The 17,495-nt window shown below is 38.2% G+C and overlaps 1 protein-coding gene and 1 non-coding gene across 3 annotated transcripts; both read left to right on the forward strand.

The window, feature by feature from the left end:
* Nucleotides 1–1,754: 1,754 nt before the first annotated feature.
* LOC143881811 (26S proteasome regulatory subunit 6B homolog) lies at nucleotides 1,755–11,545 on the forward strand. 2 transcript variants are annotated; one of them, XR_013252022.1, is made up of 6 exons: nucleotides 1,755–2,311; nucleotides 6,635–6,865; nucleotides 7,132–7,290; nucleotides 7,926–8,078; nucleotides 9,141–9,282; nucleotides 11,278–11,504. XR_013252022.1 is itself a non-coding variant. In XM_077385103.1 (6 exons), the coding sequence occupies exons 1-6, from the start codon at nucleotides 1,814–1,816 to the stop codon at nucleotides 11,410–11,412; spliced, it is 1,260 nt and encodes a 419-aa protein (XP_077241218.1). In that variant the 5' UTR covers nucleotides 1,755–1,813; the 3' UTR covers nucleotides 11,413–11,545. The 2 variants fall into 2 exon arrangements, 1 of the variants encoding a protein (XP_077241218.1); XM_077385103.1 differs by having other exon boundaries at nucleotides 9,199–9,282; nucleotides 11,278–11,545.
* LOC143882390 (small nucleolar RNA F1/F2/snoR5a) lies at nucleotides 6,374–6,515 on the forward strand. Its single transcript, XR_013252229.1, has one exon. It is a non-coding gene; the product is annotated as a small nucleolar RNA F1/F2/snoR5a (small nucleolar RNA).
* Nucleotides 11,546–17,495: the final 5,950 nt, after the last annotated feature.

Consider the following 17,495-nt stretch of genomic DNA (forward strand, 5'->3'; position numbering starts at 1 on the left):
AACTCTCAGCAGGTGGTTAAATAATAAAAGACAAGGTGCGTTACATAAGAAAAGAGGTGAGTTAGTCCCATTTTCACATCTGAAAGTGGTTGCTTCCCATTATCAAAGCAAGGTTGCGGTAGCCTAAATTTAGGGAAATGATAAATGCGCCCCTTTTTCATCACTGGGACACCCAGCTACAGGGTATCAATGACTGCAAAGGTGCTGATGTACCTCACAAGTGATGGAATGAAGTGACCTGATTGCCACGTACAATGGAGCTGGTGTCCCAAGTGCTGAAAAGGGGCGTTCTGATTGTTACAATCCAGTTAAAATGGATTGGGACACTAATTCTAATCCGATTCGAGAAAAAAATAATAGGGGGAAATACACTTAGACCCCCTGTGATTTCTGACACATTCAACTTAACCCCTAATGTTTAAAAAGTTACAAGTAGACCCCTGCCGTTTCAATTTGTATAAGGTAGGCCCTCTCAGTTGACGGTTCATCCACAGATTGAAGAGTTAGAATGATCCGATGGAGCTGATTTTTTAGGCACACCCTATCTATGTCAGGGCCCATCAAATGAACGCTTTGGATCATCCAAACAATGTGGGCACATACCCAAATCCAAACACTACCAAAAACACAGTGGGCCCACATTGTTTGGATGATCCAAAGCGTTCATTTGATGGGCCCTTGCATAGATAGGGTGTGCCTAAAAAATAAGCTCCGTGGGATCATCCTAACCCTTCAATCTGTGGACCAACCGTCAACTGGAGGGGTCTACCTTACACAAATTGAAACCACAGGGGGTCTACGTGTAACTTTTTAAACATTAGGGGTTAAGTTGAATGTGTCAAGAAACCACAGGGATCTGAGTGTATTTTTTCCAAAATAATAAAATAAGATTCTAGATCTGCTGACATATCCAAAAATATGATCATTGTCTGGCCCATGCTATGTATAATATGGTGGGCCCCACCCTATACAGGGCCTTGGGCGGAGAACGTGGGAGGGATTCACTCCATCAAAACATGATGTAAAAAGGTGGGTTCCACCAGATTCATGTTTTTTCATGGAAAGAAAAGGAACGACAAAGTAAAAAAAACATGTTTAATATACGTTATGTGGGATTTGCTAGCGACCATCACATAGAGGCATTTAGTGGCTGGCTGTTGCATGTGAGAACAGAAAAACTCACTTTTCAGCAGATTTTGGTCAACCCCAACTCAACCCGAGATAGAATTCCCTCAACCCTAACCCAACCCGAGCCTCGGGTTGAGGATGGTCAACCCTAACCCAACCCGCCTCCAAATCAGATCGGGTTGAGTTCAGGTTCATCTAGGGCCACATAAGAATAAAAAACAAGAAAAAAAATATAACCCCAAGAAAATCATGATAAAATTGGAGTACGAAGGTCGGGTCGGGCTGCCAAGGCCTCAACCCTAACCCAACTCGAAGTTAAATCGGGTTGTCTTTTCCCAACCCAACCCGAACCAAAATCAGGCTGAAATCGTCCGGTTCAGGTTGAGCCCGACCCAAGTTGCACCCCTTGTTCTGAGGTGGCCGGACGAGGGATAATCGTCAGGCAGAGCCACTACGTTATTGTAGGTCCCACCTCTGATTGATCTCAACCGTCCAGTTATTAATACTTGCTTTGGCTCCCTTATGGCCCCAAAAACACACACCAATCATTTGACGGTTCAGATCAATCAAAGGCAGGGCCAATTAATTGTACAGGGAGTGCCTCAATATATTCCTCTGTTTATACGAAACAACCTTTTCTTGCAAAACTCTCTCTCTCTCTCTCTCAAAAAGACAAGAAGAAAAAATGGCAGCGGCCATGGTTCTGGACCCAAACCCTTCATCTGACCCACCAGCGTTCTTTCCATCCACACTTTCCGACACAAATCCCACCGCCGACCACTCTCCGTCCTTCGACGACGACGATCTATACGGCCGCCTTAAATCTCTCCAAAGACAAATCGAATTGATCGACCTTCAAGAAGAATACGTTAAAGACGAGCAGAAAAACCTAAAGCGCGAGCTCCTGCGTGCCCAAGAGGAAGTAAAACGGATCCAATCGGTACCTCTCGTGATCGGGCAGTTTATGGAGATGGTAGATCAGAATAATGGCATAGTTGGATCCACCACTGGGTCCAATTACTATGTCCGGATCTTGAGCACCATAAATCGTGAACTCCTAAAGCCTTCTGCGTCCGTTGCGCTTCACCGTCACTCCAATGCCCTCGTCGATGTGCTTCCGCCTGAGGCCGATTCGAGCATTTCACTGCTTAGCCAATCCGAGAAGCCCGATGTTACCTACAATGTAAGATCTCTGTCTTTGTTCGTCTTTGTTTTAGGGATTTTAGGGTTCGAAAGGTAGGGTTTTGTTTTAGGAGGTGGTATTAGGGTTTATGATGTTTGTGTTTTTTTTTGGGGGCATTTAAAGGATGGGAATTAGGGTTTTGGATTTTCTGTTTTTGTGAGAGTGTGGATGCAATGAGATGGGAATTAGGGTTTTGGTTGTTTTAGCTGTCTTGACTGCAGCAGCTCCTATTTTCCCATTTTCATTCACCTCCTACCCTTTTCTCTCCACTTTCCTACCCCCTTTGCTATCTTTTCTCTTTCTTTCAGTCCCAGCCATCCTTAGGACTGTTGGAAACTTTTTTAGGGGCTGTTCTTCCTAAACATTCTCCTGTTATCTCCTCTCTCTTTTTTATCCCTTCTTGATCCACCTTGAGACTGTTCGAACCTTATGGGCTTCCCCCACTCTATTGGGTCTTCGGTTCAGGGTATTCGAGGTGGATGTGCTGCCTTATTTTGGTGGGATCCTTCCTACCTCTGCTTTGGCCATATTGTGCCCTCTTTTGAGTTACTGACACCCATTGGATTGTTACCATTGCATATATGTTGCCCTTGTTCCGATTTTCTCTAGATAGGTGGTTACTTTGGGCCTTAGGTTTATCCTTTTTCTTTATTTTTTTGATAGGTTTATCCTATTCTTTATTATCAGTTTGTATTCATACCTTAATATTTATTGCTACCATATTTATTTATTGCTTTTCTTTATTGTGAGTTGTTATTGTCATTGCATGATTGGGATAGGTTTTAAACTCATGGTTCAAGTATCTCAATGACTAACTCAAAGTAAATTTCCTAGCGCAATTTGATTACTTCTTGAATGTTTGATCTGATTTTAGGGGCTGGTTTGGGCTATCTTAATTGATAAACTAACTCATTAAACTCCTAACATCTCCGGGATTACCCGCAAACATCTAATATATGATATTTGTATTTCCTACTTCGAACCTTGATGCAGCCATAAAGAAAAACACGGACAACCATCAATCCCTTCGATAGAATTTGCACCGTCGACCTTTTATTTCTACGATCCCCTAACTAAACATCTTATTGTACTTAAACATATCATCATCATCTTCTTCGTCACCAGCATTGCCATCATCATTGTTGGTGTTTGTTATTATTTGTATGTCAACTTAATCCATATTTGGACAATCATAGCCACTTATACAATTAGGACCCACCAACCTTCAGGTGAACCAAACGCAAGAGCTTTTTAAGTGTTCTCATGGAATGTTGAACATTGTCACTTCTAGGACATGATCGAGTGGTTAAGATAGTTTGTTCTCCACATGGTTGGATGAGTCTAGACCTTTTGTTCACCACATGGTTGGTTGATTCTGAACCGATGTGATTTTTCATCATGGAGATAAGAAAATTTGACAATTTGAGCTGGGTAGATCCTTTCACCTTCTTCATGAAAATTTTCTAAAGGATTCATTAGCCGACCCCAACTAGTTTGAGATAAGAAAATTTGACGAGTGAGCGATGCAGCATGTGTAATACTTGAAATAGAGTTACATGTTCCTCCTAACTCCCCCATGTTGGCCTTTATTGTGACGTGCAAAATTAACGCATGACCAATCTAGCTTCTAGGCCCAAAACATGATATGGGAACCGATCGGATAATAGGCTTGGTATCCTACAACCAAAGTGTGCCACATGTACCAAGAAATTACCTTTTTTGGTAAAGCAGTTGTCTGTCTCTCATGATGTCATAGCAATAACTGATTTGCTTGGTTTCGTACCCGGTCATTAGACCGGTTCCCCTATGGTTAAATCGGGCTTCTATTTAATAGAATTGGAGAGATAAAGTTGAAATTCTAATGGATAATTGACTAAAATAATCTTTCAAGTGCAGAATTGCCTAATAAAGCATGCAGAATGACAAGATTTTCAAGGAAGATAAAAAATATATATACAAATTAGATACTGGTTTTAACCAAACGGGTCAGTTTGAACTTTAAACCAGCTAATTGAATTGATGTTGGCATTGAAAATTAAGTTAATGCCCATGGTCGTGGATATTAATCGAGTGACTTGCAAGAATTAGCCAAACATATTTTAGTATGCATATCACTTTCACCTTAGATTAAATCTCTATCTACCCTCCTATCATTTGATCTATAACAAAACTGGCATAAATCTCCATTTTTTTACGATACAATTATTATGGTTTATTATAGTAAATTCTTAATTACATGGTAATAAGTTCAAACATTGGTTTTGGTTTGGACTTTGGTCCCTAAGAAAGTGGAAGTATTTTGTGGAAGTTTATGGAAGTCCATGGAAATTTTGTGAAAATTATGAAGGATTATGGAAAGCCAATGGAAAAGATGGAAATTTAAGACGAAACTTCAAGAAATGCTAGAATAAGCACAAATACGCACTAAGAAACTATCACTAATAATAAGATCAAACACATAGTGACATGCACTCTCCTTCATGTCTGGAATAGTAAGGTTCATTTTAAATATAGATATTTTATATGTTTGAAAGTTGATAATCATGCCATTGAAGATGAAACTTGTAAAAATTATGAAGTATTATGGAAGTCCATGGAAATTTAAGATGAAACTTCAAGAAATGCTAGAATAAGCACAAATACGCACTTAGAAACAACCAATAACCATAAGATCAAACACCTAGTGACATGCACTAACAGCACTATCCTTCATGTCTGGAATAGTAAGGTTCATTTTAAATATAGATATTTTATATGTTTTTTTTGAGTTTTTGGCCGTTCACAATTTTTTTTGTATGTTTTGAAAGTTGATAATCATGCTATTTCTTTTACTTTTAAGCCTATCTTATCAATGTAATGGACATTAATATTTTCTGGATATATGATTAGTTTTTTTTCATTTGGATGCATGCAAGGAATGAAACTTTGGACTTCGATCCCCATGGAAGCAGACACTTGTTGGCCTAAATCAATATGTGTTTGTGAAAGTTTAAAACCATATAGCTTATGCCTATACTGCTTTTGAATATTTCTATATGTTGTACGTGGAATTTTTTTTTTTTTTTTTAACCCAGAATTTATCTAGGAACCGGGGGCGACACCTTAAGTTTTATGCCTATATTGCTTTTGAATATTCCTATACATGGAATAATTTTTTTTAAACCCATCTATCGAGGAACCCAGGGCGACACCTTAAGTTTTATTAATAAGAATAAAAGATACAAGAGGAGGACATAGAACCTTGCCTTTTAACTCATAATACAATGGAAATATAACAGAAAACCCCTGTCCCCCAAAAGAAACCGTATTACTTATTACGTAGTTGGTCTCATCTAGCAGCTCCTCTGGAACCCTTTGGAAGGTGGCCTAATCCAAAATTCTGAGTTTGTGTTGGTGTCGCATGCATAGTTAGCCAAGCTGTCTGCAACAAAGTTATCTTCCCTGCAGATATGAGTGATGGCAAAATCCATAGCAGATTATATACCCCTTATTTCTTTTAATATACAATGAATGCTCTACAGGGATCTGTTTTTATCTGTAATGATATTTACAAGGACTAGGCGATTAGTTTCAGTCCATATTTTTTAATACCTAGGATCGCATTGTAGCGAATACAATCTCTGAAAGCTTTAGCTTCAGCCAACTTATTAGTATTCTCACCGTAGAAATGGGAAAAAACAAAGCATGCCTTAGCTCTTATTATCTCTGATGACACCTCGTTCTCCAGCAATATCAGGGTTGCCTGTAGCCGAATCATCAACATTTGGTTTCAGAACATTGCAAGTAGGTCTTCTCCAATAAACCAAAGAATATTTTTCCGGGATGGGGCCCATGTTGTACATGGAGTATGTAGTTAGTATTTTCTAATAATTATTGTGGCATAAACCTTTACAAATTTTCATATATTTGTGTAAATTGTATTTCTATTATGATTTGGGATTTAATGCACCGTTTGTAAATATTTTTATTATTTTCTTTTCCATTTTAAATTAATTTTATCAAATTGATTGAAAAGATTAATGTTCGCTCTTTTTTTTTTGTTTTATAGAATTAGGGTTGTTGAAGTGCCTTTTGGTATCTGATGCCCTGTCTGAATGTGTGTAGCTGGGCTTCTCGTAAAAAAGGCAGAAATAAAAATAAAACAGGCCTTGCGACACTGGTTGCTTCTCATAAGCTTCCTGTTACTTTTTTCCTGTTTACATTACATGTCTAAATCTGAATAATTTAAAAAAGAAAAGAAAAAAAGAATTAGGGTTGAATTTTGGAATTTCTTGATTTGAAATATCTATCTTTTCATCATATCTCTTTCTTTGGTTGCGTCAGGATATCGGAGGGTGTGACATTCAAAAGCAGGAAATTCGGGAAGCTGTGGAGTTACCCTTGACGCACCATGAGCTATACAAACAGATCGGTATCGATCCTCCCCGAGGTGTGCTGCTCTATGGCCCCCCAGGCACTGGTAAAACCATGCTTGCAAAAGCTGTGGCTAATCATACAACTGCGGCTTTTATACGTGTGGTTGGTTCAGAGTTTGTTCAGAAGTATTTGGGTGAGGTATGTTGGGGGATTTCTTTTTTCTAATACTTTGTGTTCTACTGTACGTTGTCTTTTTTCCTATTCCCTCCTTGCACCATATTCCCTCCTTACACCAACGCTTTTCATGTGGTAGTAGAGATTTTTGGCCAGTTGTTTTGATTTATGTGATATAAAACTCAAAATGTTTGGATGAAGTTACTTTATGGGGAGTACTTTATATCTTCTTTTGCCTGCATGCTGGATGTTGGTTGCAAGGTCATGATTGAACTTATTCCTCTGTCTAGGGTCCAAGAATGGTCCGTGATGTTTTTCGTCTTGCAAAAGAGAATGCTCCTGCAATTATATTTATTGATGAGGTGGATGCTATTGCTACTGCCCGTTTCGATGCTCAAACTGGAGCAGACAGAGAAGTTCAGCGAATCCTCATGGAACTCTTGAACCAGGTACTATTTGAAGGAGAATGGATATTGGACTAAAAGCTATGAACTCCCGTGAACTTAACTGTGAATCAAGTTGCATGATCAGAATCACATGCTTGTACAATTGCACATATATACATGCTTGTTCACTGACATTACGAAATCGGCGTAGGATTCACATGTCATACAAGTTGACACAGCTCTTAGAGAGAAAATCTTGTCATCTTCTTCTTCTTCTTCTTCTTCTCTTTTTTTTTTTTTTCTTTTTTTCTTTTTCTTTTTTACTTTTTGGTATTATTTAAATTTATAATGAACTTTTGTTTTTTAGTATTAATTGCATATTATCTATGTAAATTTAGGATTGGGGCTTCGTCCTAATGGTCATGACCTAAGTTATTCAATGTTAAGTCATGGGTTCAATCCCAGCTTACCTCTTAAAAAGAAGCATTTTTATTTATCTAGATACTTCTTTTGGGGTTAGCTGTAGACCAGTTGAGTTCTGTCCCAACCTACCTGCGAGAGAAAATAGCGTAAACAGATGGGCATGTCAGCCAGTGTGTTGCTTTTCCAGGATCACTTTGTCTCATGCCTACACAAATTCTTGTCGGACTATGTTTTTGTGGTTAATTTTTTATTATATGCTTTGAATGCTTTTCCAGATGGACGGGTTTGATCAGACAGTGAATGTAAAGGTTATAATGGCAACTAATCGGGCGGACACTCTGGACCCTGCACTTATTCGTCCAGGCAGACTTGACCGGAAGATTGAATTCCCCTTACCTGATAGGAGACAGAAGAGGCTCGTTTTTCAGGTTAGTCATATGTGGACTTCCGTCTAAAATCTCTAATCTACATCATCTTTAATTGGAAATACATAATTTTCTTCCCTTTACCGTGAGGTCAGTAAGATGAACCCTAACTACAACAGATACAGGGATTTGTGGGATATCTGTCAAGCTCTATGACTGCATATAGTTTACACTAACATTTGCTCTTTTGTTTATACATAAATGATGATAGAAGCACTGGCTTTTATATAGTGTGTTGTCAGTTGTCACTGTTTATTTGTTCTTTTTTCCCCCTCAATGTTGTACTTCAAATGGCGGCTGAATCTGCACACTGCAATAAGTTGGCTTCCCTAATTTTTCATCAGATTATCATGAGTCATGACCTCCTTCAGAATAGTGATTCTGCAATGGGAAAATGTTTTTTGATTCCATGATGTTGCGAACATCCTTTTAAACTTTGTACTGAAACACCTTACTATCACAAGTTCACAACATCTTGATATCATTATTATTATTTAATACCTCATCTTGTTGTAGAAACCTAACTACGAGCTTGTTATGAGTAGCTGAACCCCCAAATTTTTTGTCTGAGTAAGGGAATTGCTGTTCGGAGTTAAAAAAAGGAATGCTTTTGATTGTGGATAATGCAATTAACTTTCTAGTGTTAGTATGTCTTCATGACATTGCAACTTTTTGTTACCTTGTTTTTTTCTTCATCTGTCATTGTCATATAACTGTAGTTACTTGTGTGCCTGGAAACTGACTTGGCCATAGAAAAAGCTGATGTATTTGGACTGGAGTTAATTATCTAATTAAAAGTCGGGGCTGAATGATCTGATGTTTGTAAACATGAATATTTCAGAATATTACTTAAAAACATTTCTTCTTATTGTTACTTTGAAAAATCAAGCAATCTCTCTCTCTCTCTCTCTCTCTCTCTCTCTCTCTCTCTCAATTTCTTGTTATTGTGACCTTGATTTGACCATTCCTCCCACTGGATGTTTACCATTATGTTGCTTTAATTGGTGGTGCATGAAGTCATGATAGATCGTATTCTGTTTATGCTGTGTGGTTTTCCTTGTGCAGGTCTGCACAGCTGAAGTTAATCACATTCTATTTATGTTCTGTGGTTGTCCATGTCCAGGTCTGCACAGCTAAAATGAACTTGGGTGACGAGGTTGACTTGGAAGATTATGTTTCTCGACCAGATAAAATTAGCGCTGCAGAGGTAAGTGGATTTTACATTTGAACTCTGTTGCTTTGATTTGAAAACTAGTATTTCTGATGCTGTCATTTTTTTTTTGTATTGTTTCCATCATTTAAATAATAGGTCAATGTCCTGCAAATGACTGATTTCCATCGTTCCATGTCTTCTAATTGTGTTTTATTACCACTGTTCCATCTAGTTGAGGTTGTTAATTAAATTGATCCTTTCGGTGCCAATATTTATTTCTGGATTGAATTTAAAGAAGGGAAAAAGTTGGGTATGCAGTGGGAGGTTTTTCTCCATCCAAAGATCCAAACCAATTGGAAGGAGTGATGGAACCTCTTTGACAAGAAATAAAGGACTCCTCTGTACTGTCGTAGGTCCTATTGATCCCACAAATGTTCCATCAAGTTGAGATTGCCAGTTTGTTCACTAATGATCCTCAGGTACCCATATCTTATTAGTGGCTGGAATTTATATAAGGAACATGTATGCTATGGGCGGCTGTCCTCCACCCAAACCAATTGGCATTAGTGATGTGGTCTCTCTGACATGTATGGTATGGAAGAAAATACTAGTAGACTGGGCACAATGCGGTCAAGTACTCGATTGACGCGGCTGAGTACTCGATTGATGCTGTCATAACTCGGGAGAGTCAAAACGAGTTTTTATTGACTCTGTAAGGCAAAACGTGGAACGCGACGGTAAAACGCCGAACGCAGCCAAGGAAAGAGTGTCTACTCGGGGGAGTCCATGATGACACAGGGGAGTTTAAAAATATGGACAGACCTCCTCCTCCTTTCCATCTGACTATCAATGGAAGCAATATCTGTAATTATTATTGCCCCGATCCATGGTTTTAGCATTTGATTCCTCAATCTTTCTTGTAGCAACCTTAGGCCCTGTTTTTTTTTTTTTTTTTTTTGAAAACTGATTGTGAGTCCTGAACTGATTATTGAAGTGAAATTTACGTTTAATTTCAAGTCCAATAATCAGTTTTGGATTCACAAAACAAACACACCTTAGTTATCCTCACATTCGTTTCTCAAAATCCAATAATTAGTTTTTTTTTCCTGGTTGGAGGAATGTGGTCAGATTTAACCCTATAAAGCCCCCTATTTGCTTCTGGAAAATCAGATTCCTAATAACTAGAGCCAATGAGACTTGCATTTTGTAAATATTTAAAGCCAACTGCTCATTGCCTCAGCCAATTCTATATAATTGAAGTTTGGTAATCATTGCTTGTGAGTCCAACCAATACCAAGTCGATTCAGCCAAGTTCGAAAATGGATTAGCTAGTTGCTGAACTTTATCTTATAGCTCATTATGTAAAGCAACAACCAAAAACTTGTTGTGAAAGTTTCCTTATATCCCACCATGTCTGTGGGAGGCAAAATAGGAAAGTACGCCTTTTAGGTTTGTGGGTAAACATAAGTATAAAAGAGATGTTTCTCTTTTCTGGGTGTGGCAGAACGTGAGGAGATAAGGGAGAGAGAAAAAGAGAGAGAGAAAAAGAGAGAGAGAAAGAGAGAAACGAAGATCAAGTGGGCTTTTCTTCTTGTGGGTTTTATCTTGGGTATTCTCTTTGGGTTTTCTCTTGGGTTACTCTCGGGTACAGTCTTGGTTGAGAGGACAAGGAAATGGCTGTGGGTTTGTGGGTTTGGGTTTAATCCATTATTATCCTTGTATTTTCTCATAGTGGAAGATCATGTTCCTTGCCTGTGGATGTAGGCTTAGCCGAGCCACGTAAAATCTTGATGTTCATCTTGTGGCTTGTTTTATTTTCTACTTTTCAGTTAATTTGTGCTCGATCGGGTCGGATTTGCCCGGCGGATTTTCTCAACAAAGCTTGTGTTATGGAAATTATCGCACTTCCTTTCTTGCACATGCCCATTCACAAGTCCTTGCCCTCATTTTCTTTTCTTTTAACAAGTCATGATTCTATCTTGATCAGAATCCAAACTACATAATATCGCTTTCTGAGGCCGAGTTTCCATTTTTGCAAAATGTTTGCAGATCACAGCGATCTGTCAGGAGGCGGGAATGCAAGCTGTCCGCAAGAATCGTTATGTCATTCTTCCCAAAGATTTCGAGAAAGGCTATCGGACAAATGTGAAGAAGCCCGATACGGATTTTGATTTCTACAAGTAAGAGGTTCCGAGACACTGTTTAATACGTGTTATTGAAGGTTAAGAAGTTTCAACATTTCACAATGTCTTGGGGAAAAAAATCTATGTTGCAGTTGTAATGAATCACACCTTTATATTATGTTTCTGTTTCAATTTATTGGTTTTGATTTAGGCTGTAAATACAATGTTTTCATTATTTTTGCCAAAGGTTTTTTTTTTATGGTGCACCTTAAGTGCTACCCAGAAGGACAACAGGACCCACATGAATGAATGATCTGAACCACTCGTTTGCTGGCCCAGTCGTAGATAGGCTGAGCCCCAAAAGTGAGGGCTGTCGGATGATCCTAAACCCTTCAATTTAAAAATATTGTGGCCACAATTTTTGGATGCCACTAGTGAAAACTCCAAAAATCGAATGGTTTAGGATCATCCAATGGCCATTATTTTTTGAGCTGATGGGTCCAGCAAACGAGTGGTTCATGTCATCCATTCATGTGGACCCCAGCTGTCCCTCTTGGGCTGCACGCACGCGCACCATGTAAAATCTCATTTACCAAATGACCAATTTAGAATCCAATAATCAGTTTTCAGTTTTGGACTCAAAATCCAAAACTAACCAGGCCTTACCCCTTTAGAGTAGGGGTGCAACTCGCCAACCCGAAAACCTCAACCTCAACCTCCAAACCCTAACCTGACTCTTAACCCGGTTTGGTTAACCAGACCCAACCTGATTTCCCAAGTCGGGTTGGGTTGTGTCGTGTCGGGTTGACCCGCTGAATGAATTACCTGCTTAAGAAGAGATTTTAGGTTTAGGGTTTTTAGAGCTTATCTTTTAGACTGTCTTTTCTTTCCCCTTTAACAGATAACTTTTTGGCTTTAGGTTTAGGTAGTCACTTGTCTAATTTTATCTGCCTTTTTTCAATAATTAGTCCCTCAAGTGAGAACTAGAAAAAAAACTGAAGGGACTTGATGTGTATTCTCCTATATTACATTTGATTCTTTTGAATGTGGTAGGTGGTACTCGAGTGGGACACTTACTGAATTTTAATACTCTTGATTGTCTGAAATTCTCCTAGATCTTTTTTATCTATTTCCATTGTGACCAAGTGTGTTGCTCGAAATCGGTCCATTCACTTTCCCATGAATGGCCAAGATTTGTCTAATTGGAAAGCCATTTTTTTTTAAATCTCAGCTATTCACGGGAAAGTGAATGATTTCAGGTGAAAATTAGTCACGAATGAGGTGAAACAACCTCTATATTAATTGGTATATATAAAAAAGAATAAAGGATTTCTGCTCTCGAGCGAAGATGAGCTTATCTGTGCTCGAGTGCAAAAACATTACTGGAGGATCCAAAGCATTCATTTGGAAGGCCCTTTTATGGACAGGGTGTCCACCAAAAATCAGTTCTATTGGATCATCTTAGGGTGTCCATTTGTGGGGTGAAAAAATAGGCATATTAGTGGACAAACAAATGGACACCTTGTGATGATCCAATGAAGCTGATTTTTGGTACACACTCATTCATTATAGGGTCTTTCAAATGAATGCTTAGGATCACCCCAACAATGTCGCCCCACCCTTGTTTTCTGCACTCGAGCGCAGCTAAGCTATTATTTGTGCTCGAGCGCAGGAACCCTATATTCTATATAAAAAATTAAATTTTGAAAATTGAATAAAATATTTTATTGAATCTGCAAATCTTTCTTTCTAAGGTTTGTCAGATTCGTACTTGTGCTGATGCAACATAGATACGCCCTTGCTTTAATAATGGCATTCCTTTCTTAGTTTTACACTTTTCTAGTTAGCCGTTAAAAAAGCTTTTAATAAAGTGAAAATGCCATTATCAAAACAAGGGAGTGCAGACACCCATTTCCCTAAATTAAATATAATATTTATACAAATAAGTCCAAAGATATACTACTATAAATCATATTTCTGTTCATATTGCTGTCAACCCTCCATATGAAAATTATTCCTATGGATTTCGACTCAGGGGTGCAACTCGGGTTGATTTTTAGGAATTCGGGTCGAACATTTACTTTAAAATCAGGTCGGGTTCGGGTTGATTCCTATTCATTTTTTAGAAAAAGCTCAACCCGATCCGACCCAAGTTGCACCCCTAATTTCGTATTTACAAAAAAACCAAGTAAAAGGTCCCACACTCCCACATTATCTCATTTGAGAACCCATGTGTCTACACTACTATAAAATCCGTTAACGCATGGAGTGGATTTTCCAACGACCATACACTAGGGATATAAAACTATATAAAGAAAACAGGGCAGTGATAAATCGACCCCATATAGGGCAGTGCTTAGAGAGAGGAGAGAGAGAGATATGGAGGTCGATTTAAGATATTAGGGGGTCGATTTTTCAGCATCCCATGTCCATAGCTTTTTGCATAAAAAAGGGAATACGTGCAGCAATCCAATGTTTGCAAGCATCTAGTCTAATCTTAATTTAAAATGGCGAAGATGAGTAAGTAGTGAGGGCGATAACGCATCATCATGTAAACGGTGAATGAAGGGGCAAACACACATGTAAAACTATCCATTTTTTAAAAAATTTCTTTCACTTGGGCTCAGTTTCTTTTGACGTAAAATGAGTGTAAAACAAAGTGTAAAAGCAGTTGAGGAAAGATAACCTCAAAATCTACCCACCATACTTCTACCCTTAAAAGAGTCAGGTGCTTAAAATATTACATCATAGTAAATGCTCTTTTTTCGAGGCAGATGAAGAGAAAATTTCCATTTACTCGTCTATTTTCGTGCTCTCCTTGGAGATTTATGGAATCTTCCTCAATAAATAATAATTTAAGGGAAATGATATTTATGCCCATTTTGATCATCAGGACACTAGCGCCAGTGTATCAATGACTAAAGCGGGGGTTAATGTACTTGACGTCAGAAAAATCCATTGGTTTTGATTGCCCCGTACACTGGCGCTGGGTGTCCCTGGTGATCAAAACGGGTGTAAATATCACTTCCTAATTTAATTATATCAAGAGGAAACTGTTGGTGAGCTTAAGCTCACCAAACTTATGGTGAGCTAGCTTTCCCAATCACATGGGTCCCACATTTTGGGGAGTGATCCAAACCATTCATTTGCAAGGCCTTATCATAGATAGGGGGTGTACCAAAAATCAGCTCCATAGGATCATCCTAACCCCTCCATTTGTCGAGGACAAAAATGGGGCGAATTTGTGTCTGTCCATTTTTGTCCTCCACAAATGGAGGGGTTAGGATGATCCTATGGAGCTGATTTTTGGTACACCCCCCATCTATGTAAGGGACTTTCAAATGAATGGTTTGGATCATCCTAACAAAGTGGCCCCCATGTGATTGGGCAAGCTAGCTCACCATAAGTTTGGTGAGCTTAAGCTCACCAACAGTTTCCTCTTATATCAATATCTGTACTAAATAAGAAGTGCTAATTTTAAGGCTTTTAATAAGCCAGAAAACTCCTCTATTACCATAATGCCCTTGCAGGTAAAGTGAAAACAAAGAAATAATTCCACGTTTGGATACCTCATGTTTTTGTATTTGGATTTGGATTTGAGTTTTGGATACAAAATACATCAAAAACTCTCATGCTCATGTTGTGAGAGAGAGAGAGAGAGAGAGAGAGAGAGAGAGAGAGAGAGACGTCTGGCTGCTGCTAGAGCAAGGTCGAGGAGCAGCGAGGGTGTAGGTAATTGCCACAAATATTGATTCCCCAATAATGTCTTGCTGCACAGATTTCAAAATCAGAGTTTTTTCACTGTCTTAGCTGATTTGGAAATCTAAGGATGCGATCTAGATCCAAATCTCAATTGCAAATGTGAGAAATCCAAATCTCAACTTCATCAAGCCTCAACATTCGCTCCAACCATAGCTTTGATACCACTTGTTGAGAAAATCTGTCGGGCAAATCTGATCTGATTGTGCACAAATTAACGTAAAGTAGAAAATAAAAAAGCTACAAGATGAACACCAAGATTTACATGGTTTGGCCAAGGCCATATCCACGGCAAGAAACACGATCTTCCACTATGAGGAAATAACATACAAGGATTACAATGGATTTAAACTAAACCCGCAACCCTTTCCTTGCTTCTCAGCCCAAGACTGTAACAGAGAGTAACCCGAGAGAAAACCCACGAAAAAATAACCAAGTGTAACTCGATAAAAGTCCCAAGAAGAAACCCCCTTCTTCTCTCTCTCTCTCTCTCTCCCCCGAGAGGTAGCTGACGCACCTCTTGCTGCCCACTCTATTCATGTGATGAACCCTGTTTTATACTTAGGTTTTCTTAAAACCTAAGAGCCCAAACTTTCTATTTTGCTTTCTTCCCACTGACCATGGGAAATAAGGTAACTTTTCCAACAGAATAAAGAGAAACCGATTTGAGTCTTGTACTTAAATTTATATGAATTTGTATAAAGAGAAACTGATTTGTTTTCAATTTGCTTTAGAAATTTGGTTTGGACCATTTATGTATGTATGTATCTGCATTTAACACTTACAAACCTCACATTGCAAAGTTCATATTAATATGGATTTAAAACTAACTACCACAAAAGCATTCACAGATCATCATTCAACAAATTATGGGAGAGATGAAAGAATATAGCTTACCATCAGTTCATCACAAAATTGGTTAAAGAATCTAAATCCATTACATTAGTGTGTGTAAACTTACCCACTTCTCCAAATGCTTAACATCGTATCAGAGCCAAAGGTCTCGAGTTCAAACCTCCCGGACAGCAAAACTCCACATGCGATGGCCGGCCCAAAGTGGGACCACATGTATCATGTGTTTGCCAAGTGGGCCACACGTGCGGGGGAGTGTTAAATTATAAAAGATAAATAACACCTTTCTCCAACAGCTTAAGCTTTTGGAGAAGCTGGTAAGGTAACATGGTATCAGAGCTAAAGGTCTCGAGTTCAAACCTCCTGGATAGCAAAAATCAACATGTGATGGTCGGCCCAAAGTGGGACCACATGTGCCACGTGTTTGCCAAGTGGGCCACACGTGAGGGAGAGTGTTAAAGTATAAAAGATAAAAATGCCTTTCTCCAACAGCTTAAGGGAGTAAGTTAACAGTGTGCATACCCAGATTGGTCAAAAATACTTGGAAACATTGCTTCCAGTACAAAAGTAGATTGAACTGAAATAAAATATCGCTAACGTGAAGCGAAACCGAGTCATATCAATCCGGAATGGAAAGGCATTATGGGTAAGTAAAATATGTAAACAAATAAGGAAAAATTGCCAATGGGGGACATCAAAATACAAGAATTTTTCCTTTTTAGCATATAAAATTCAAGCTTTAGCATATAAAATCGATGTTTTAGTTTGTAAAATCGGTGATTATTATAAAATCCATGTATTAGTTTGTAAAATCGGTGATTATAGAACAAATAAGGAAAAATTGCCAATGGGGGACATCAAAATACAAGAATTTTTCCTTTTTAGCTTATAAAATTCAAGCTTTAGCATATAAAATCGATGTTTTAGTTTGTAAAATCGGGGATTATTATAAAATCCATGCATCTCGGATTTTAGAACTTCTCCAAGTCATTGGCTAATGTCATTTACAATCAAAACCACGTGCATTATTAGACTATATGTAAAAAAAATGAGGAATCCAAAGAGTCCCTAAATTTTAAATTTTTATCCATTGCATTGTCAATGATCCAATCACTCTCATTGGTAGAAAATTTTCATTTTTGTAGTTCAGTTTTATCGACACAACCACTGTTATAGAGAGAGAAACCAAGACCCTTATACTAATATTCAGATAAATGCAGGAGTCATTGATAATATTGATCCCTTTTGTCATGCAATAGACATGTCTTTATTATTTTCGAAACCACTTTCAAGGTTAAAAAAAACAATGAGATTTTGGAGTTTTGTACATTGGAATAGCTTGTTAATTTTATATATGTAGATGTAGATTACGATTTTACCCTAAATAAAGTAAGTAATATGATAACGTCTTATTGAAGAGAATAGGCATAATACAACTGGGATATGGACGGAATTCTTGGCAAAGGTGGAACACATTATCCCATCATTTTGCCTTTATATATAGTAGTTAGATTTGTCCTAATATATAAATAA

Source organism: Tasmannia lanceolata, unplaced genomic scaffold (genome assembly GCF_043159265.1).
Source record: "Tasmannia lanceolata isolate RefF3 unplaced genomic scaffold, GAP_Taslan_0.1 ptg000007l, whole genome shotgun sequence".
NCBI lineage: Eukaryota > Viridiplantae > Streptophyta > Magnoliopsida > Canellales > Winteraceae > Tasmannia > Tasmannia lanceolata.

Excerpts from the sequence above, each read along its gene's own strand:
- LOC143881811 (XM_077385103.1), top strand. The coding sequence starts at position 1,814 with ATGGCAGCGGCCATGGTTCTGGACCCAAACCCTTCATCTGACCCACCA. Across the intron at positions 6,866-7,131 it reads TTCAGAAGTATTTGGGTGAG|GGTCCAAGAATGGTCCGTGA; the intron begins GTATGTTGGGGG and ends TCCTCTGTCTAG. Across the intron at positions 9,283-11,277 it reads ATAAAATTAGCGCTGCAGAG|ATCACAGCGATCTGTCAGGA; the intron begins GTAAGTGGATTT and ends AAATGTTTGCAG.